The sequence below is a fragment of the Passer domesticus genome, chromosome 7 (assembly GCF_036417665.1).
Source record: "Passer domesticus isolate bPasDom1 chromosome 7, bPasDom1.hap1, whole genome shotgun sequence".
Lineage (NCBI taxonomy): Eukaryota > Metazoa > Chordata > Aves > Passeriformes > Passeridae > Passer > Passer domesticus.
Window position 1 is genome coordinate 45,782,034 of NC_087480.1, and position 22,323 is coordinate 45,804,356.

General features: G+C 39.5%; 2 protein-coding genes across 2 annotated transcripts; both read left to right on the forward strand.

The window, feature by feature from the left end:
- Window positions 1-14: 14 nt before the first annotated feature.
- Window positions 15-9,098, forward strand: GCLM (glutamate-cysteine ligase modifier subunit). The gene is made up of 7 exons (XM_064428283.1): window positions 15-316; window positions 2,901-2,966; window positions 3,333-3,417; window positions 4,147-4,203; window positions 5,448-5,650; window positions 7,113-7,227; window positions 8,924-9,098. Exons 1-7 carry the CDS (start codon window positions 197-199, stop codon window positions 9,091-9,093), a joined length of 816 nt encoding a protein of 271 aa, XP_064284353.1. The 5' UTR covers window positions 15-196; the 3' UTR covers window positions 9,094-9,098.
- A 141-nt stretch (window positions 9,099-9,239) lies between these two features.
- On the forward strand, window positions 9,240-20,734 carry DNTTIP2 (deoxynucleotidyltransferase terminal interacting protein 2). The gene is made up of 7 exons (XM_064428242.1): window positions 9,240-11,425; window positions 12,104-13,854; window positions 15,305-15,446; window positions 16,117-16,212; window positions 16,585-16,749; window positions 17,907-18,016; window positions 19,394-20,734. Exons 1-7 carry the CDS (start codon window positions 11,312-11,314, stop codon window positions 19,485-19,487), a joined length of 2,472 nt encoding a protein of 823 aa, XP_064284312.1. The 5' UTR covers window positions 9,240-11,311; the 3' UTR covers window positions 19,488-20,734.
- The last annotated feature ends 1,589 nt before the right edge of the window (window positions 20,735-22,323 follow it).

Consider the following 22,323-nt stretch of genomic DNA (forward strand, 5'->3'; position numbering starts at 1 on the left):
CTGCGCCCCGCGGCCTGAGGCAGCGCGAGGCGGGGCGCGCTCCGCTCCGCGCCGCTCCCGCGCCGGGCCCGCCCCGCCGCCCGTCGTCCCCGCGCCGCCCCTCGCTCCGGTGCCGGTGCTGAGTCACGGCCAGCTCGGGGCTGCCCGGGGCCGTAGGTGTCGCGGAGAGCCCGCCGGCCACCGCCTGAGCAGCGCCATGGGGACGGAGGGCGCCCGTGCCCTGCTGGAGCGCGCCGGCACGCTCACCCTGCAGACCGGCAACCTGCTCAACTGGGGCTGCCTCCGCAAGAAGTGCCCGGCCACCCCCGGCGAGGAGGTGAGGGGCGGGCCGGGCTTCCCTTCGCGGCGCCTCGGCGGAGGCCCGCGCTGGGGCGAGGGGCCCGGGCCGGGCCGCGGGCGGCTGGGCGAGCGCCGGGCGCCGCTCCCCGGGCGGTGCGGGCGGCGGGCGCAGCGGGACCCGCTCGGCGCGGCTCGGCACGGCACGGCACGGCACGGTGCCCGCACGGCGAGGAGGGGCTTTGGCTCCCCAGCCATCCCTTGCCGGTGCCCTCGGGAGGCGCGAGATGGGAATGGCAAAACAGTGTTTTGCTTGTTATTTTCGTCCGTTCGTTGTGTTCTGCCCTGTTGGGAGGTCGGGGCTCCCGTGTCCCCGGAAGCACTTTGCCCTGAGAAGGAGCGAGCCCAGCCTTCGGATCCCGCGAGTGAAGGATTAAAACACAAATTTAACTGCTGTCTGTAATGGCAAAGGGAATCCCTTACACATCTGTAGTAAGATAAAAATATGCATAGATATGAGCTTGCATTACAGATAATGAAAATTCTCTTTCCTAACCTGAAGTTAATATACTTTCTTCATAGAGACAGATCTTGGGAAAAGTAGCAGTTGTCTTCTTTGAAGCAGAGAGCTGTCATTCTTTGTTAAGAAGTTGAAAAGAGCTTTTTAATTGACACCTTAAAAGTATTGCCTTTAGCGGTGTGTGTCAATACTTAGAATAGTTTTCATAAAATGTCTGGAGAGCCTGTGGCCATGTACTTCAGAACCACCATATTTGCTGTTTTGTCAGGACACAGTAATCTCAGAAAAACTATGGGTTTGGCTGATTATTGCTATGTAGTGACACTAGTGATAACCTAGAAGTTGGTTGGTTGCATATTAATCATGCACAAGTGGAAGAAAGGTGGCAGAGAGGATGATGTAACAAGAAGGAAGAATTCATCATACTCTTGTTTAGCTTTCATGTGGTCATAACCTGACCACATAACGTTTTATTTGGCCTGGTTGCTTATTAAACATTCTATGATCTGTGTGCAATAAGGCTGGATTCTGTAACAAAGACATAGCTGTGTCAGGATGGGCACCCTTGTGTGGGCAGGTTCTGGAGGGCTGTTAAGGGTGGCCAATGGGCATAACTAATAGTTAAGGTACTAAAATTCATTTGTTTACAGAGGAATCCACTGGCTTTCCAGAGTTGATGTACTTCCAAAGGCAAATAAATGGGATCATTTGCAATCAGCTTTTAACTCCTCTCTTTGGTGTAGTCAGTTCTCAGTGGCAGAATGTAAGCTAAAATTCTGGGAATTGTGAATGCCAGCGTTAGGAGATGCAGCTGTGTGTGGAAAAGCGGATCAAAGCAGTGGAATACACTGCTCTTCCCACATGGCCCGAGGGCAGGGGAGTGGCGTGCTTTGGAGTCAGAGGCGCGTGCAGAGGAGCCGCAATACAATTCTGTCCTGTGACAGTCGCAAAGCAGCAGCATACAAACATTTAGTACTGTCTCACTTGCCCTCAGAAAGGAAAAGATAAAAATATAAATTGTATCAAAATAGGATTAAGAGTTATTTTATTAAAGGGTTATTGCACTTAGCTATTTACTGGGGTGGTCAATTCTTGCCTTTTCGTTCCAGGGTTTTTATACTGTTTTAAATGATGGAGGGAAGGTATGGTATTTGTGTTCACAAAGTATTGTTCCTGTATTATCTGATATCAGGCAGGGATGTTGATTTCTAGTTTGTGCATGGTATTAGAGCTCTCTGAGTTAGGTGTCATAGGAAACAGCTGCTTACTGGTACACAAAGTAGGCATGCACACAGTTGTAAAATACACTGTGGAAAGTGATGCAAAGCAGCAGCTGGTGGAAGTGCTCCTACCTGTGGCAGGTGGCAGTCAGACAGTACCTGTACTTAACTCCTGGGATGGATCAGGGGGAAGCCACAGCACTGCTACAGCTGCACCACTGGTACTGTATAAAATTAGTTACCTGATTTAATAGTTATGTCTTACTGTGTTCAAGAAAATCCATTACCAGACTCTTAGTCGAGTTTATTTTGCATCTGTGGATGAAGGAAAAATGCAAGTGTGGGGTAGGATCTGTGGGTTCCCCCTACAGTGATGAAGGACTTAAAAGCATTAGTGGTTTTGCTTAGGTGGGCAGCAAATGGGTAGGGATGTATGCATCTTAAAAAAAGAGAAGTAATAAATACAATGAGTATTTAGTGGTTGATTGTAAAGTCTCAGTTCCACGGTGTCATGGCACTTATGCTCTTATCTGACTACTTTGTAACTTAGGAATTCTGCACAAAAAAACCCACAAACCCAAAAAACCCAAACCCCACCCCATGTTTTAGTTCTTGCTTGCTTAGCATTGTACTTTCCTTTTAAGATGGCATTGGTCTGAGAATTAACCAAAGTACAGTACTTATATTATTGCTAAAACTCTGTGGAAGAGGAGAGAAAAATATGTAAGTAAACTAGTTTGAGCAAGTTGCAGCTAGAAGCTATGAAGGAAGAATCTTCTGTGGGGTTATGTCATTAGTGCAGTCTGTCCTACACATCTCTGTACTGTTGTGTTTGTGTGTGGCTGGAGCATACCCACGCTTCAACATGAAAAAATGTTTTGTAGGTGCGGGACTGCATCCAGAAAACACTGACTGAGTGGAGCTCAAAGATCAGCCAAGACCAAAATCAGGTAGGAGAGGTGTTATGCATCTTATCCATGTTACATGTGAAACCAAAGACAGAGAGTTGGTTGCACTTCTAAAACTTACTACTGAATCTTGTTCCAATAAATCTAAGCAGTAATTTGTATTTTCTATATTAGGGTCATATAGGGCCTTTCATATATGTTCATTATTTTGATGTCCCCTCAGTGATCAGGAAGCCTTGGGTTACTTATTTTGTGTCTTAGCATTTTTCTACTATTTTTGTTTCCAACTGCAGTAAGGCACTTGCTTTTTCTTTTTTTCTTTTTTTTTTTCAAATTAGCTAAAAACATTCTTCAGGAGCTTACTGTCTCCTCTTGACATTGCTCCTAAGTCTCATGTACTTACTACAGGAAACACTGGAAGTTCTGGAATGTTCTGTAGCTCAAGCTATAGAAAAAATAAATCCTGAAGAAAGGGATGAGTTGAAAGTATCAGGTAAGAACATAGTCAAAAATTCAATGTCATGGAAAGGTTTCATGTGCCGTCATTAATAGGATATTAATGTTTTTTTTTTCTCTCTCTTATAATTGCAGAATCAAATTACACCATTGCACACTGTTATTCTTAAACATTGGCTAAGAAAGTCTTGAATTTGTATTTCAGATTTTAAAGTGGCTCAGCATTTTTCTAGTTTTAACTTACATCACCTCAAGATATTTTAAATGTATTTTGTGAGTCTTTGACATTTTTGAAGCAAAATATTTCAGATAATACTGGAATTAAGAAATAGCATTGGAAGCACATTTATTTGCATAATCTTTCCAGGTTGAATATGGTGAACTTGAAGGAGGCAGTCCAAACTAACACTAGTACATTTAGAGTCTCAGTAAGTTGTGAAGAAGTCTGTTTGTACTATTACATTTGGGGTTCTTACACAGGTTGTTACTGTAATTGCTTCATGTCTTGATGCTTTATAGCTTACTACATCATCTCACTGGATGTTTTCTTGGTCTGAGACTGCACAACAACATCACAGTTTAAGAGAACGGTGTCTTTATTGGGCAGTCGCCTTTCAAAAAACTGGGTTTTTTCCAATTTTCTAAGTGATTGGTGTATATTTAAAAAATCTTTTACCCAAAAACTCATTAATAGTGCATATAGCAAAAGGAAATGGCTGTAATACGTGGCTTCTTTAGTTATTGATTCCGGTTTGTTTGAAAATAGCAAAGCTTTTCATCGTTGGATCAAATTCTTCATCGATCAGAGACGCCGTTGACCTGGGTAAGTGTGGAACTCAAATTTAAGTTAGGATTTCTTTTTTACTCTAGAACTTAGATGGAAAAAATTCTAATGTTATTTCTAAGAGGTGTATCTAGTCACTGTCACAAGTATATCCTGTTTTCCTTTTGAGACTTAGTTAATCAAGTCTATTTGCACAGTAGCTAAGTCAGTAAACTTATTAAATGGATCACAAACTCAAATCTGATTCCTTGCTCTAAGCTGGAGCAAGTTTCTATTTTTTTACACAAAACTTGTTAAAAAGGAAATAGCATGTGATATTTTAATAGCAGTGATACAGCCATTCTTGCCAGTTCTTGTTAGATGCATTTAACATCATAAACTTTGCTACTGTCTGTGTAGTCTTTCAGAGATTATTCAGGAAATAAAACAATGCTGCAAGTAGCTGGTGAAATAGTTAGGTTTTACTGAAAATGCCATACAATGTCTCTGCATAAAGTTGTGTTGGCCTTACGTAGCAGTAATTGTGAGCAGCAATGAACTTTACTATTTTGGAATTTTGTTGGGCTTAAGGGGTGACCAAAGATGAAAGGGCCAGATACCATTATTCTCTCTTGATACCCCAGTTAATAGCTTATTTATTGTAATTTTTACCACCATTTGTCAAACATACAGTAATGGACTCCTTCTCTTGAAGAAAATAGTTGCTTTAGCTCGGTAGTTCTACTCTGTTTGCTGTGCTTAAGAGGCCTTATGACTTGCATTTTTCCTAAAGCTCAGTGAGACTCCAAGACTTGCACTTTTCTCTGGCAAATTAAGTCTCTGTGTTTGGTGTGCTTGTAGTTTAACTCCTCAGACATATAAAGTGGTTTTTCTAACCCATGTCCTGTTCTTGAGTTATAGTTCAGAGTGAAAGCTACAGATTTTAAGAAATTGAGAGTAAAGAAATAGAGACTTGTTTGTTAACAAGAGTGTCTTCAGAGAAAAATACTATTTTAACATTAAAAAGGAGGAAAAAGCTTCATGCTTTTGTTCGCTTTCTGTCGGTTTTGTTTTTTGCTTTCCCAAGACCTACAACTGAATCTTGGTCTTCAGCTGTATTCTTGAATCTTTGCTAAAAAGGTTGTGTTACTATTCTTGACCTCAGATACACTCAGAGTTTCACATGGTGAATGGAGAGCTAGCATAGTGAAGCAGGAGGTGTGGTTTTTGCTAAATTTGAAGAGTCATGCTGTTTATGTTCGTATCTGACAAAAGATTTTGCAGTGTCTGTTCTTTTTCCTCAGCATGTTCTGCTCTCGGAATTGCTCAGTTAGACTCAGTCATTATTGCCCCACCTCCTGTTGAAGATGGAACTAACCTCTCCTTGGAATATTTGCAACCTTATTGGAAAGAACTTGAAAATCTAGTTCAAAACAAAAAGATTGTTGCTATAGGTACCTCCGACCTAGATAAAACACTGTTAGAGCAGCTGTATCTGTGGGCACAGGTGAGAACCAACTTCCTACTCATAGCATTTCTTAGGACAGAGTAACTGCTTGCTTTGTTGGTTGACACATTGTTACAAACTTCTGTTATAAATGTTTTTTATATAAAATATTAATTAGCCGTTATTTTCCACATTTTGTGTATGGTCATAATGTTCAGGGTGGGGGAGGCTCAAATATGACTGTTGTTTGTTCAGTGTTCTTAGGTACTGACCATCAGCAGCTGGAAATCTCAGGTCTGTTCAGAAGCAGGTTCTTTGAAGTACTGAAGGTTTGAGGATTAAAGAACTGAAAGTTTTGGATTTTTAATACTTAGGAAAACCTTCAGATTTATTCCAGTGACTCTGAAAATGTAGCTGTTTTCACTTTAAGCTGTGTTAGAAAGGGAAGGATTTTCCCTTGGAAAAATTATGTTTTAATGTTAAGTGTAAATGTAAAGAGGAAGAATAGCACAAGACTTTGCTGTCCAGAGTGACTAGTTCATAGCACCATAAAATGGGTTGAAAGGTCATTTAGTTCCAAGCCTCCTGTCATGGGCAGGGACACTTTCCAGTAGACTGCATTGCTGAAAGGCCCGTCCAACCTGGCCTTGAACACATTCCAGGGGAAAGGCAGATCCAGTACTTTTCTGTGCCTCAGCATTCTTATATTGAAGAATTTCTTCCAAATACCTAAGCTAAAACCTGCCTTGTCAGTCTGAAGGTGTTCCCTTGTCTTGTCACCATATGCGCTTGCAAAAAATCCCTCTCCAGCTCTTTTGTAGCCCCTTTAAGGTACTGGAAGAGACTCTTAGGTCTCTCTGGAGCCTTCTTTTCTCCAGGCTGCACAATCCCAGCTCTCTCAGCCTGTTCCCATAGGAGAGGTGCTCCAGGCATTTGATCATCTTTGTGACCCTCAGTGTTTTATGTACACTGAGAGAGGGCAATTGCAGGATTTAATGACCATCTGCATGGTGATCATGAATGCAGTCTATGAGGAGAAAATCAATGGAAGAGCATCCCTTTTAACTTGATCTGAATCAAGCACTTGCCTGAAGGCATGGAAGATTGCAAATTAATATATCTCTAAAAAATTAGTGTGGATTTTTAAATTTGAAGTCTTTTTCAAACTGACATCCCTATAATATTTTTACTAGAGCGAGGGCGCTGGGGGAAATAAAACTGGTCCTGTTTCGGGAGCACAGCAGAGAGAAAGGCAGAGTGCAGTGAGTTAGGATTCATCTTGCTATGGAAGCACCTGAAGTTAGATCCTACTCCTGTTTTGGGCTATGTGCTGCAAGGAATTACAGGTGTTGCAGCTGCCTACATTAATTAATCATGGAGAATTAATTAGTCTTGCTTAGACTTCAAAACAATGGTCAAAGACAAATTGTTCAAAGCAAAATTTCTGTTGTAATAGAAGGCATGAGGGAAACAGCTAAAAGTACATTAGTATTTTTTCTTATAAAAATATTTTGTTACTCAGGTGAAACCAAGTAGTAATCAGGTGAACCTAGCTTCCTGTTGTGTGATGCCACCTGATCTCACAGCATTTGCAAAAGAATGTGACATACAGCTGCTAACTCACAATGACCCCAAAGGTAAGACTTTGCCAATTAAGTTAACAGAAGACTTCTAAATGCATTTATTCAATAGAAAATCAGGAATAATCTTTTCCTGAACTTCCGAGTTTGTTATTTGAGGCCTGAACCAAGGATTGTAAAAGTCTCTCCTTTATAAAATATTTCTGTTAAGTTACAGCTGTTGCTTCCTCCCCCCGCCCCCACCCCTTCTTGAATTAGTCTTGCAGCCTTGGATAATTTCTTGAAATACTTCTAATCAAAGAAAATAAAATAAATAGAAGAAGAATTTGTACTATGTTTATTTCTACAAAATATGGAGTTAAATGTATTGCTAAAGGCCAGTTAATGATGAACAAAAGTGTACTTGCCTGGAACTTGTGAAATAGAAATAGAAATGTTAATGGCCAGTTGATTTTTGAGTAGTTTGGTAATATTAGATCTGTAAAATTACTATGCTTTAAGTAGGATTCTTTCAAAGTCTTGACTTATTAAAATAACATTATTACAAAAAGAGTTGTAAATTCCTCACTTTTTAATGCAGTGATTTATTTGCTAAATGAATGAGGAAATTGGGGCCTTTCCTTTGAGCTGTATAACTGAGTTACCAGTTCTCTACAATATTCTGGGATATAACATTAGCTTCTCTCAAACATCATCAGTCTTCTTCACTTAAGAACACCTTAAGAGTGTTGGACACCTTAACATCTTACTGGAATAATAAAAAGTCTTAAACAATATTTACTTAAGTCCTTCACTACATTATTGGTCATGACTAATCATTCATGATGATACTTTTCCTTCCTTCTCCTTTCTTTCCCCTTGATCCCAAAGAAAAAAGTAAGTGAAGCATTTCTTATGAAGTATGTACTTCATAGTACCACTGTTACAATTAATTAATTTCATCAGTGCCTGAGCAGGATTTATCACTGCTCTGGCAGCATACAAGATGAATTTCCATTCAATCTGACAATTTCCATTCAATTTCCATGTCCTCTGAAGTCCAAATGCAACTTGCATTTTAATAAATGGTATCCACTGAAAGTCATGAAATTAAGGAGAAGAGGATTTGATGGAAAACAGCACAAGTTGTGATTACTTTGTGTTGTTTGCTCAGCCTGACTTTTCTGTAATAGTCAGCTGAAGAGTATTGAGACTATTTTTGGTGAGCAGTCCCTCACCATTGTTATTTTGATGAACATTCCAGAGGAAACTAGGAGGACTTGTACATGCCTTCTTTTTTTTGTTTTGTGGCATTTAAGCCCATTTTTCTTAAAGCTTTCTGGGCTTATGGTTATTATGAGCCCGTTATGGGAGATACTATAAATGTTGACTTTCCAGTGACTGCAGAGGTAACTCTGAATGCTCAGTACTTTGCTGATTTCAGCCCTATGCTTTACTCACCTCTGGTTTGTCTAGCTAGCTTTTCAAATCTTTCTTTTTCTCCCGCTAATGACTCTGCTGATCAACTCAATTTGATATTCCAGAGTCTCAGTTAGTTTTGTGAGAAATACTCAATGTTGCAAAAAAAGCATCCTGGAGATTTATTTTGTAATATTCAGCTGGTTTTACCCTAAATGCATTCTGCAGGAGTGGATCTGAGGGGTATATGGTACTACTTAAGGACTGTGGGAAAAGGCTTTTCTTTCTAAGTGTTGCTTTTTGCAGCTGTTTACATGATACTGTTTTAAGCACAAATATCCCTTTTTAACTTCAGAATTACTTTGTGAAGCAAGTTTCCAAGAAGTTCTCCAGGAAAGCATCCAGAACATGAAAGCAAACAAGTGGATTCCTTTATGGCTTCTGCGGTATTCAGTCATTGTTAAAAGCAGAGGAATTATCAAGTCCAAAGGCTATATCATACAAGCTAAAAGAAATGCTTCTTAAAACACTGTCTTTTTTCTTTTTTTTTTTTTTTTTGTAAAGGCTGTTTAAATTTCTTTGGGATGGGGGAACATTGCATTAACATTGCATTTTTCATAGAAAGATTTTTACAGCATTTATAATGAACTACCAAAAGTTGTAATTATTCAGTGTGATGTCAGTAGGAGTGTCTGTAGTGTTCTAACACTATTTTTCTTAACTATTGATGGGTTCATTCAAAATATGAAATATTTTGGGGCTTTTTTTATTGAAGTTATCTATAGAGTAAGTTTAAAATAATTTTCTTTTTATGACCAGTTCACTGTAAAAATTATCATTATATTTTAGCTGCCATTAGGTAGTATGGAGAAACATATATTTTTGAAATTTCTCTTAAATCATACTTACCTGGTGAATACACATTTCAAGCATTCAAGGACTAGCTTTTTTAGAAAATTGTCATTTTTTAATGATACAATACCCCCAAAAATTAAGCTGTTATCTTATTACTTGATATGTATATATAGGCAAGTCAGCTGTTTAATTTGTGGGTGTGGGAAAATTGGTTTATTTTTAATAGAGTGGAAAAGACCCTTATGATTTAGAAGAAAATACATCTTCCAAATTACTTTCTGATTGTTACTTGAATTCCTTCTGGCTTCTTTGTGCCTCGATACGCTTCATTGTTCGCACAAGTGTGATGGCATTTTTACTGTTTGAAATAGAAAATGTATTAATAGTGAATGTTTAAAATAAGATTTGAAAACAAGCTATGAAGAAATCTGTTAATCAAAAATTGTGCCTGTCTCCTTCTCAACCGTGGCTTGTTTTTTTTGATACTTGTGAACTGCGCAAGCAATTAGCCAAGTGGAATAGACAGTAAATGCTGATGTTGTTCATTAAAATTAATTACTTGTGTGGTTGCCTGGGAAACCTGTGCTTGAGTGCCACTCAGGAAAGGTGAAGCAAGGCTTAGCCTGAAGTTAGGTATCTTTCTGATTGGCAGCAGTTTAGCACATCGGCTTTTTAATCCCAGAGAGATTGCTGCAGCTAAGGCAAGGCTTTTGGTTAATGTAGTCCTTCTGTCAAAAAGGCCTTTTCCTTTCCTTGGCCTTTAAATGAGAGTAGATACCTAAAGTTCAGCTTGTAGTTTAGCAGGAACTTTGATACCGAGTGTCTAAAATAGTAAATTGCATTTTGATTTGAGACAGGGGCATGGCCTCATCCTGGTAGTAGTCATTAACTTTGTTGTACATGTTTTGAGATTTGGACTGTAAGGGAATGAATTTTCACCAACATCCTTGAAATTCTTCATATAGGCAGCAAGTGGAATTTGAATGCCTGTAGGTAGTGTCTGGAGTGTCAGCGTCCTATAATCCATTCCACTATGTTTAATGATTAAGGTTTTTCAAGGGACATTAGTCCTCAAATGCTGTTTTTGTAGTGGCAAATAGCAGGAAATTTTCTTGGCTTCTTCTTTTGACAAATGAGAGAAACAGGGAATTGAAACTAGTAATGCATCAATAAAAGTTTGGATTTTTTTCTCTTAATAAAAACGTAGTGGTTTCTTTTTAATGCTGGGCCAGTGTGCATCAGAGTTCAAAATCACATGAGTTTAATTTTAAACTTTCCTACTAGGTCTGTGTCGTGTGTTTATGATTTAACCACTACCTGTAAGCTCTGTCTGTATTTGGCTGATTGTGTATCTCATCAGACTTGTGTGTGTGTGCTCCATTTTTTTATATTGAAATGCTACAAAACAGGAACTCTGTTAAACCAATGTAAAGGCTGCTCTAATGGGACGATTTATTTCCTTTCTGTAAACTACTAATAGTTTGCTTGCTGTAGAAAAGTACCTTTTAAGACGTGGCATTTCTAGAGTCACCAATAACATAACACTGTCAAATTACCACATTATCTCATTCGTTTGGTTTGCATCAAGATGGGTGAGAGGGGATTTCCTTCCTTCCTTGAAAGTTTAACTAAAATTTGAAACTCCCGTAGGCATTTTAGTGCAGCATTTTACACTTTGCCAAGCGCCGGCACCCCGCGACTCCACCACGTCCTGGCCCGTGTCACGGGGCCGAGCGGGACCGCCCCGGATCCTTCCTCCCGCCCCGGATCCTTCCTCCCGCCCCGGATCCTTCCTCCCGCCGCGGGGCCCGGAAGGGCGGGCGGCAGGAAGGAAGGAAGGCAGGCAGGCGGGCCGGGAGGAAGGGGCGGGCGCGGGCGCAGCAGCAGCATGGTGAGCACCCGGCGGGCGGCGGCGCGGCGCCGGGAGCCGGGGGCGCGGGCAGGCGGCAGCAGCAGCCCCGGCGATGGCGATGGCGATGGCGATGCCGCCGGCGCGGCGGAGGTGAGCGCAGCGGGCGGGGCAGGCTGCGCACGGAGCGCGGCGGCGGGGCGGGTGCGGGTGCGCGGCCCGGAGCCCCGGGAGGCGCGGCTGGTGCGGCCGTGGCCGAGCCGCAGCCGGCCCTGCGGGGCGGGAGCCGGAGGGCATTGGGCCACTTAGCGTTGGCAGCTGAAGGTAGGCTTGTTTTACTTGGCGTGACAGATGTTTTAGCGTTTCTCTGTCACTTAAAATAATACTTAGCAGATCACACCTGGTTTTGCGATTGCTGAGAGGTCAGTTTGTTCGTAGACGTAAAACTGGATTTGGACACCATTTTGGGGCACATTTTGATAGTTGATAGTGTTTAGTGGTTTATAGTTGAAGAAGTCTTTGAATATTTCTGAACGTTTTTTTTTGATTTGCTGCCCTGACAACTTGGCAGAACTTTTTTTAATTAGGAGATACTTGTTTATATTTCTTAAAGGTTGTGTGTGTTTCTTCTCCTGCCCTCACCAAAATACAGTAGACAGATAAGCAAGAGATGGTTTGTTAAGGCTTCTTCCGCATAGATGGGGCTACACAGAGACGTGTGTTGTGAGTTTAAGTAATTTGTTTAAAAAGATTGTTAGCGTTTTTTATAGAATTCTTTTTCTGTAGTTATTTTATCTGTCAATACCATATTTTTTTTTACTCCTTTTCTAGGTGGGATCTGCTGAAATTAGTACTCCTGTGACTAGGAGGATGTCTAGAAGAACTAAATCAGTTTGTAAGCCAGAGGTGATTCAGGAATGTCAGTTTGAAGAGTTGGAACATGCAGAAATGAAATCAGATGTCAGTGATAGCTCAGAGATGCAGGTCACTAGGAATGAGAACACAACTGTTCCATCAGCACAATCAGTTGCTGAACCACAAGTTGACGGGGATGTGTCAGAAGCAGAATCAAACTGCTCTTCTGTGTCTGGTCTCCAGACACCTTTGTTTGTAAGAGTAACACGGAGGCGACAAATTGTAATTCCTTATCAACCAGATTCTGCTGGCAAAAAAAGACATGACAACACAGCTTTTGTAAATAAGTTAAGTAGGATTCTGGATGAAGATGATGTCTCTGAAGCTGAGTCTTCTTCCTCTGCTGTTTCTGGTGTCCAGATGCTTAATGTTCCCACAAGTACGAGGAGCAGACAAAGTAAAAAGAAATTGCAGCCACACAGAGGTCGTGAAGCCCAGAGTGAAGATACTTCTGATGCGGAATCACGTTGCCCAAGTTCTCTTGTGGAACCATATGTCACTCCAAAACGAGTTACTAGGAGCATGCAAATGAAATCACAAGCAGAAAATACTAAGCAGACTCAGAAAAAAAAAGTATTTGTTTCACAAGATGAGAATTTAATTGAGGGCACTGTTAAATCTGATCCCATCATAATTCCTGATTCTGATCCCATCATAAGTCCTGATTCTAGGCCTACTGCAGAACTTGTCAATGACACGGAAGAAAATGCTTCCACCCTCATTGACGGTAATAAAGAACCCAGTTCACCCAAAAGCAAATGTGCTAGTGCAGCCTGGAGTGAAGACACAAAAGAGATTTTAAATGATGTGGCATGCAGTCTTACAAAAACAACACAAAGTGACACTAAATCACTTGTGAAAAAAACAAAAAAAACTACCCAGTCTGTTGAGATAGACCATTCAGAAGCAATATGTGGCCAAATACAAGAAGATCACAGTAACATACTTGCAGGAAAGGGGAAATCAGAGCATGTGTCTATTTCTTTGACTGACTGCGTGAGTCCCAAACAATTTCTAGAATCCCAAGGACAAGTAACACCAAATGAAAGTAAAAAAATCACAGAATGTCAAAGAGCAGATGCTGAGGTAGATGCACAGCAGTCTTTCTCATGTGATGATAAATTAAGGAAAAGTAAGCAAGCTAGTGCAGTGAGCAGCCCATCAATGGACATGGCTGTTGCACAGACAACTGAAAGTACTGGTAAGAGCAGGATGCTCAAAATTGATGGAGACAGTGGTGACAACCAAACAGAAGACTTTGAGGTGTCCCACAGCAGTGAAAAACCAAGCGGTGATAATAACTCTCTCGCATTGTTTCTGAGCAACAGTGAAAGTGATGACTCTGAAAATAGTGATGTGGCAGACATAGATACAGTTGATGAGAATCTGTGTTATAAAAAGTCAGATGAGAAAACTCCTTCCCCCAAAAAATCTTTAAAAAGTGGTTCACTGCATGTTGAAGGTCTTTTTGTAATTGATACCGAGCCTGGCATGAGTTCCAGCCAAAAGTATTATCTGGATGATGTAGACCAAGACAGTGATGCTAAAAGTAAGGATGAAGGAGGTGAAAAAGATGAAGAATCAGACTTGGAAGAGGATGAAGAGGAATTAATAGATGAAGATGAAAAAGATGAAGATGATGATCTGTTGAAAAATAAGGTTGACGTGTAAGTATCTTGCTAGGACTAGTTAAAGAATCTGCATTTCATTTAAGAATATGCACATTAAGTGTAAAATAAATAAGGGACTAGTCTTGCCACGTATGTCATGTTGCTGCAGAAAATGGTGTTGCACATATTATAAAACATTAATATGGTCCATAAATTTGGGGTTTGGGATTTTTTTCAGTTTTGAATATAGTAGGAACAGAACTCTGAAATTTTTTTGGCATCTAGAGGGCTTGTATTTGTTCACCTTAAAAAACAATGTGAAACTGGTCAGGCTGACTGAACTGGGTTATTCAGGTCACAGTTTTGTTGGGTTTTTTTTCAGTTGGAATGTAGATAACAAAAGTCCAGTAAATTCCTTACATGTTGCCTGATTAGATAACGCTTTTTAAACAGTTGCATATAATTTTATGTGTCAGTTGTTGCTGTGCTGTGTATGGTGACTCTTCAGGTGAAACCTAGCATGGAATCAGAATAATTTAGGTGGAATTCTTGTAGTACAGCTGCTGCTACTCCCTTCTTATGTTTAAAGCATAGTACTTGTTTAGGTTGGATAAATAAGTCTTAATCTAGTAAAAACCTTCAGGTAGACCAGAAGTCTTAGCTGAGAAAGCTTAGCCAGGCATTCATTGTGAAGGCATTATACAAGATCAGCCACAGTTTGATAGAAAGTTGTTAAAGGGCTTGTATTAATAAGTATTCAAGCTATGTGAAATACCTGATGTACCTCTTTAGATATTACCATCTTTTCTGCATTGTAGTTTAGAGCTTTTAAATATTGTCATCAAAACCAGCCATGGTATGTTGTTTGTGGATACATTCCACAGTCTGCCTGAATGAAGCAGTGAAACAAATGTGAATATACTAACCTTGAAATTTCATAGAACCGTCAGGGCTCTGAGCCATTGACCATGACCCCTGGATGCAACCATCCAAGTTTAATGACTTTGTTCCTGGTATGGTTATGCAGCAAGGACTTAAATATTCCTACAATGAATTCTATTTTCTTCATACTTCTTATTAAGAGTCATAGTATTTTTACTAGCAATCTGTTTGGGGTTTTTCTCTTTAGCTAGCAAGCTTGTCAGTGTATAGAAGGATGCTAGTCATGAGTTCTTCTGGCAAGCTTAAGCAAATTTAAGAATACAATTATACAATTATCTAAGTTGAGAGCCCAGCATTAGACTTAATGTGAAAAATTTCTGGAAGTGATGCCACAGGTATTTTTTAATAATAAGTCTTATTTCATATAATGGCATGAATTCCCCCTCACCCCCTCACATTTCAAAATGACGTCATCTAGATAACAAGACTTAAAATCATTGCAGAACTGAACCTAATTGGGAAGAATAAGAAAAATATTTTTTCTCTTCATTTTCCTCAGAGGACAGTAGAAGGTTTAGCCATATGCATGTTACAATGTTCTAATAATTAACTATTTCTCCTTTAGTTTACATCTTTCCAGTAGCATAGACCCTGGTTTGAATATCAAGAAGCTTGGAGGTTTATATATCAGTTTTGATGCCAAAAATCAGAAGCCTGGATCAAGTATAATTGAACCACTGAAGGAGAAGAAGAAGAAGAAGGACCAGGTAACATGTTTACAATTACTCAGTTATCTGTGACTATGGTAACACAGAGATGTTAGTCTAAGGAGGTTGGTTTATTTGATTTTCAAGAGTATCCTTTTCATGATTCATTGAGGACTTACATTCTTTTTGACCAGAGTGTGGTTTTACATTTGGTTTTAATGGTGAAAGTTTAAATATACCTGAGTTTTCAGAAACTGAAAAGCTGAGCAAATTCTAAGATTATCTTGTAAAATAAACTAAAGTTGATTATACCTGGAGTTATGCCTAGTGATAAACAAGCTTAGGGTCTGCTGACAAGATATTTAGTCCATAGCCAGAATGAATTTCAGTAAGTAAAAGTCTGTACCCTAGTGTGGACTTAGCAGGTTTTTTTCCAAAAACACCCTTTGAAGGAAAGGGTGTGTGTTATTTTTGTTGAGGCTTTTCTTTGGCTCATCCACGATAGCCCTCTTTATTCCAGAGGATCTGCTGTCTCTCTTCCTCCAGGGCAGGTCAGCTGCTTTCTGCTTTTGTCCAGTGTTCTGTTTTGAAGATCCTTACTGCTCGTGTATTGCATTAGAGTGCTTGCTTAGATTCTGCGTGATACCTTCAGTAGGTTCTGTAAATACAGTTAAGCTGTAAAATTTGTGTCAGTGAGGTGGCTCTCTAATGTTCAAAAAAATTCTTACAGCTCTTGCAGAACAGTATAATAACTCCAGACTTTGAAAGAAAGGAATGTGTCCCACCCTACAGGGAATCACTTCACCAGCTAAAGAAACAGCGCAGGGTAAGTGAAGAGCTGGTAATGCCTCAAATAATGAAACAAGCTGTGGTAGAAAGCTGCATGCTGGGACTCTGTGCATATCAGGACCTCACTGGAAATGAAGTGATGAACTGCAGTTTAGTGTCTTCTTTGAGCTGTCCTGTGAAAAGTCATCCTTTCAGTCACAAACATAGTGAAGTGAATGGTTATATGCTCAGTACAAATCTGTCATTGATGCAGTGCTGATAACCTCCTTTATAATAGTCATAAAATACGTGTTTTAGGGGTTACATTCTGAATGCTTTATCTGTCTTTTGTAGGGAGGAATTCCCTTTTCTGTCCTTTCCTAGTTACATTATAGAATGCAAATTCATTGTTCTTGGTATTGCATCCTAGGCAGAGCGAGAGAAAACAACAGGTGATGGCTGGTTTGGTATGAAAGCCCCAGAAATGACAAGTGAACTGAAAAATGATCTTAAAGTTTTGAAGATGAGAGCTTCATTGGACCCTAAGCATTTCTATAAGAAGAATGACAGAGATGGTCTCCCCAAGTACTTCCAGGTAAGGAAGCAGCTGAAGGTGGCATTGTACTGCTGAAGTTTTGAACAGCTGTTTAAGCACACCTAATAATGCCTATTTTGTAGGTAGCTTCTATGTTAAATTAATTTCATATCTTAATTATTAAAGTGTTTTAATTACTTAGCTGGAGTTTGCAACTATTTAACTTTGTGTTACGTATGTATATATGCTGTTGATGTTTTTAGCTTTGGCTGATCTCATAAAAGTGAACAAATATCTTACTGAATCCATATTTTGAACCCTCAGAGGACTAGATTTTCACTGCTTCTTTGGAGTACTGGCCTTTGTAAACAAGTGTGTAGAAAATAATTGGCTTTTATTTTCTTACTAGGTAATACAGTTTAAATGGAGACAGCTACCTTTGTGATAAGCTGAAATTTTTGCTGCTTGTACCTCTCAGCTTTGAAATTGTTTGTATCAATAAAGAAATTACTCTGGAAGCTGTAGAAATAGGCCTCCAGAAACTTTGAGTAGTTAGCATGCTTGAGGAAATGTTTTCATTTCTCAAAATATTACTACTTCACTCTGAAGTGTCAAGGGTGTTTTATGTTTTGAAATTAGAGAAACTTAGACTGAAGTGTTCCACATAATTAGACTCGCACAGGTTAATTTTCACTGCATGAAACATGTACTGTGTGTATCTTTACTGCTGACCTGAACCGTGAGAGCTGACAGACATGCTGGCTGGAAAAAAAGTGATGTGTTTCAGGATGAAGCCCTTGTATTGGAGCTGTGTAGCTCTGATGTAGCTGCTGCGTAGTCCTCTAGCAAAACCACCAGGGTGCGAGACCACCAGGTGGTCATAAAGGTTTCTTTTCCCTTATATTTAAAATATTTAGAAGTTAAGAACTTTAATGAATTAAAATGTTGATACAGCATTCCAGCACTGAAAACTGTACAGTCTTAAAGCTCAGGCCTTCCTCTCTGCACTATGCAAGGAGACCAAAAGGGACTCTGCATACAAAACCTGACTTACTTATTTTTGGTTTTTGCATTGTGATTAAGCAGCTGTCATTCTCATCTGCTCAGTAGGTGTCTTCGCACTTCTTGCTGGGGATAAAAAATAAAAAAAAAAAGGCAAAATGATCAACATCTTGCTGTTCATGTACAGTAAGAATGTTTTCATTTTTGTTTCCTAGGTTGGAACTGTAGTTGATTCTCCCATAGACTTTTACCACAGTCGAATCCCTAAGAAGCAGAGGAAGAGAACAATTGTGGAGGAGCTGCTTGCAGATTCAGAGTTCAGAAGGTATTTAAAAGTAGTTCTGTAATTCTAATATCCCATGTTAAAGAGGAGTATTTTTAACTCTGTAGCCTTTTCTTGTTTTATTCAGCTTGCAGGGTGGCTTTTTATACTTCAAAGAAAAATTTATAGTCTTCTAGCTTTTCCATAGTACTGGCATTTATAAGGTTTAGGGAACCTTTATCTAAGGGGTTAATTAGACTGAGATAATGTATATTTCAGTTTCATTAAAGGGTTTTATCCAACTTCAGCCATCACTATTGGCAGCCACTCTTAAAGACTGATTATTTTTTCATGGCATAATTGACAGAAAAGAGCAGCCTATAATTCTGTGAATGCTGATATTATTTCATTTTATAAATACATATATTTATTCCCCACCTGTTTGATGGGAATCAAAATTGTGCTAGAAGACTTACTTGAACATTATGATTGAATTAATTAATGTCTGCTTAGCTTACAGATTTTGGATTAGATAATTAAGTTGGTCCATTTTGGTATTGGTTATTACATGGTGTTAATATTCACTTCTCTTTTCACATAATGACGTGTTTTCTTTGAAGTGGTGTGTGATTTGGGATTACAGAGTTAATTTTGTCAGACTTGTAAATTTAACTATAATGTTGGGAAGGCAAGTTACTGTATCTATTTCTTAAGTAGTTTTCTGGTTTGACTTGATTTATTAGATATTTTTTAGAAAGTAGTTTTAAAAATTGATGTATTTGAAATTTGATCAGTTAATTTATGTTGTGCCTCATTAAGGGCTTTAATCATATACTTCAGCATTAGTGCAGATATTTGTCAGATTTTGGTGCTGCATTTAAAGCCTCAGCACTACTCAGTCTGCAGTGTCTGTGGTACTCAGTATTGTGCAGGTACACAAGAGTCTGTTATAACAGAGGAGCTAGCAGCTCACATTCAGCAATTACCCTGCTCCTTGTTTAGTATTCACCTCATCTCAGTTTTCTGTCTGCAGTAGAGTAAGGTTTATTATCCTGAGTATGGTGAGAAGGCACTGTAAAAGTGGGTGTAGTTTCTTCATGGTATTGTGGAAATGGTTGAGTCTTCCCTTTGTGAACAGTAACAGTGTTTCAGCCAAGTGTCCAAATTGTGACTGCATTTGTAATGAAGATTCCCACCCCCACCAACCAAAATTAATTACAAAATTCAGTAGAATTACTTCCAAAGCAAATTTATCTGCATTTATCATTGATCCAACTGCTGATTCCCCTTTACTTATGCATAAGTATAAATCAAAAAAACTGATTGAGAAAAGATGAGAAAACTCAGTTTGGCAAATAACGTGCATAGAGTACTGTCCATGTTATTTTTTCCTGAACTTTGATTTGCCATGCTTAAAAGTAAATTATCTATTTTGTTCAGATATAATAAAAAGAAGTATCAGGAGATCATGAGTGAAAAAGCAGCTTTTGCAGCAGGGAAGAGGAATCGGAAGAAGAAGAAATTTCACAATTAAGAATTGAAGAAAAATACCAAGCTGGAACAACTTGTTTGTTATAAAACTTTCTTACAGAATGCTTTGGTTGTGGTGTTTTGTTTGGTTTCTTTTAAGATTGCAGGTCATGTGCAAATTGAGGTTTAGGGAAATTCTTGCCATGCGAATAAAGCTAGGAAGCTTTAGCAAATTATCAGGTATCTCAATTTAGATTAATTTAAATTTTAAAATTGCTATTTATTTTAATTAATATTTATGTAAAGAGATAATGATATGAAAGCATATTATTAAATCTAAGTAAAAAATTCAGCTTCACAGGTTGTGGTCTTCTCAGGCTTCAGACTTCACATCAGTTAATTAGTAAATTCAGTTTAAAGTTATTTGTGTAATTCATCTTGGCACATATTGTGTGCTAGAATGTATTTTTCTATGACTTGTCAGAGGTACTGCTGGCCAAAACTGTAATGGAAGGTATTGAAAAATGGTTTGGTTGTGAAGGATTTATTTCAACACTGACCATAATGGTGTAAAGAATGTCCTGGAATTCAGTGCCTACACATATACTTTTATATTTATATGTGTATACATTATTATTATAATATATATATATATAATTTAGAAGAGACAAATTACACATTAATTATTACATAAGTAATACTTACATGTCAGATTTTAACAATCATATTTTGCTTTTATTAATTTTTACTATTTATTGTCTAATGATATTTTTGGAAATTGCTTAACATTGGCATCCATTCTGTAGGATGTGTTGTGCAGATTGTCTGTTAGCTGACCTGGAATAGCTCAAGGTGAGCAAATAGAGTGAGTCTGGAAGGCCTCTGCTGCCATTGCACAGAGCTGGCATTGCCTCAGTTCCCCCTCAGTGACAGTTCATGACCTTTTGTGATGGTGAGAACTGCTGCAGTGTTTGGTTGGTTTTAATGACCTGGTCATTATTGGTTACTGCCCTGGGGTAGCAGAAAAGATGGATAATAGAAGAAATTAAGCTGGCACTACATTGTCTTAGGTGGATTGGGTGATTAGGATGTAGCAGTCACCATCAGAGGACCAGTGGTTGATTGTTTCCTTACCACAAGAACACTGCATCTTAAAGGTTGCAGATCCTAAGCAAGAAGTGCTTCACTAATGTTTAACCATCAAGTTTTCTACTGAGAATTAGTTTTTTTAAGGATTAGTTATTTATGCTGAAATGAGCATTGTGGTATGTATTAACCAGTGACTGATGCTTGAAAGAAATTTTCCTCAGATCCTTTGGGGTGTTTTTTATCATTCCAACCATAATGTTGTCCATAATGTTTTACTACCAGAAACAGACAGGAATCTAGTCCTTCAAAAGTCTTCATGGCCTGGAGATGGATGGTGTCAGAGTCAAGTGGATTCATTGGGAAGTATTAAACAAGTACAAGTAGAACCACCTGTCCCCAGGTCTCAGTTCATATGCATAGGCTATTTTAATGCAATGATATTTATGCATTTATTTTATCATATATCTCAATTCCCAGTAAATTATAAAAAAGCCAATAAAAACAACTGTGGTGTCTTGTTCTCTGTTTGAGACATGGAAGCACCAAAAAAAATTAATACTGAACACTGAGAAGAAAACAAGGCAGCATAGTAGTTGTCATTCTGTTGTATCCTGGGGTGTTCCGAGTGCAACTTTGGAAAAGCAGCATGCAATCTGAAAGACTTTGAGAGAAATGCAAGCTGTGGTGTTACACAGCAAGCAACAACTCCGTGCCTGTTGCTCGGGCTGCTCAATAGCTACAGCAGTTACTTCATGTGCAGCACAGCTAGGAAGGGATTTGGCTTGTGTTCTGTATCCTCTCCTTTGATTGCTCTAATCCCTTCTGTTTGTCCCACCCTGTGCCCAGCCGGCGGCCGTGTTGTGTGCGGGGGGTGAGCTGTGCTGTGCTCCCAGCGTGCAGGGTGGCACTGGCAGGTGGAGTTGGGCAGCTCTGCCGGTCAGATGAGGCACTGCACACAGCACCTGTCCTTAACCACGCTTTATGTTAAAGCAGACTGATGGCTTTGAAATTGACGTAAAGGAGAAGGTGCTGGAGAGGTTAAAACCCAAGTGCACCGTGTGATTGATTGCCTGTGGTTATTACATTACTCTGGAAACACATAAAAACTTCCATGAAGCTTTGCCTATCAATAATAAGCCGTATTTTATTTAATGGCAGAAATATTTGTGCTAACTAGTAATTATGCCTTTCCTGACTGTGATGGTTAATGTGCCTGATGGTGTGGTACATTTTCAGATTTTCCATTATTGCTTTTAATGAAGCAGAATTACAGTTGGAATGTCACACCTGCAGGATGAAAAATAATTTATCAAGAAAACCCCACAATTTAGTAATTCAGGAATAATGAATCAGATTAATTTATTCCATTCTGAGCAAAATCAAGGTGCTTTATTGCAGCTCCTGTTTTGTTTTGCCACCTAATTTGATTGGTGTAATTAAAATGGCTCTTCATCTTCTTTCTGTCGGTAAGTCAGAAAATATTGTGTTAGTTGCGGTTTGTGGGCTTGTTGCGTTATTTGAAAGTAACCAGACATGTTAATTTCAATCACGGTGACCCATCGTAACTGAAGTGCCTCCAGGAAAGACGAAGTCTTGGTTTTTCAAGTAAAATTGCTTTCCGCAGACAGTCCTGGAAGCGTGGCGGCCCCACGGGGCTGGTTGTCGGTTCTGACCGCTCCGGCGGAGCTCGGGCCGGGGCAGCAGGAGCGGAGCCCTTCTCCCGCTGCCTGAGGGCCGTGGATCAGGGCAGCAGGAGCGGAGCCCTTCTCCCGCTGCCTGAGGGCCGTGGGCCAGGGGAGCAGGAGCGGAGC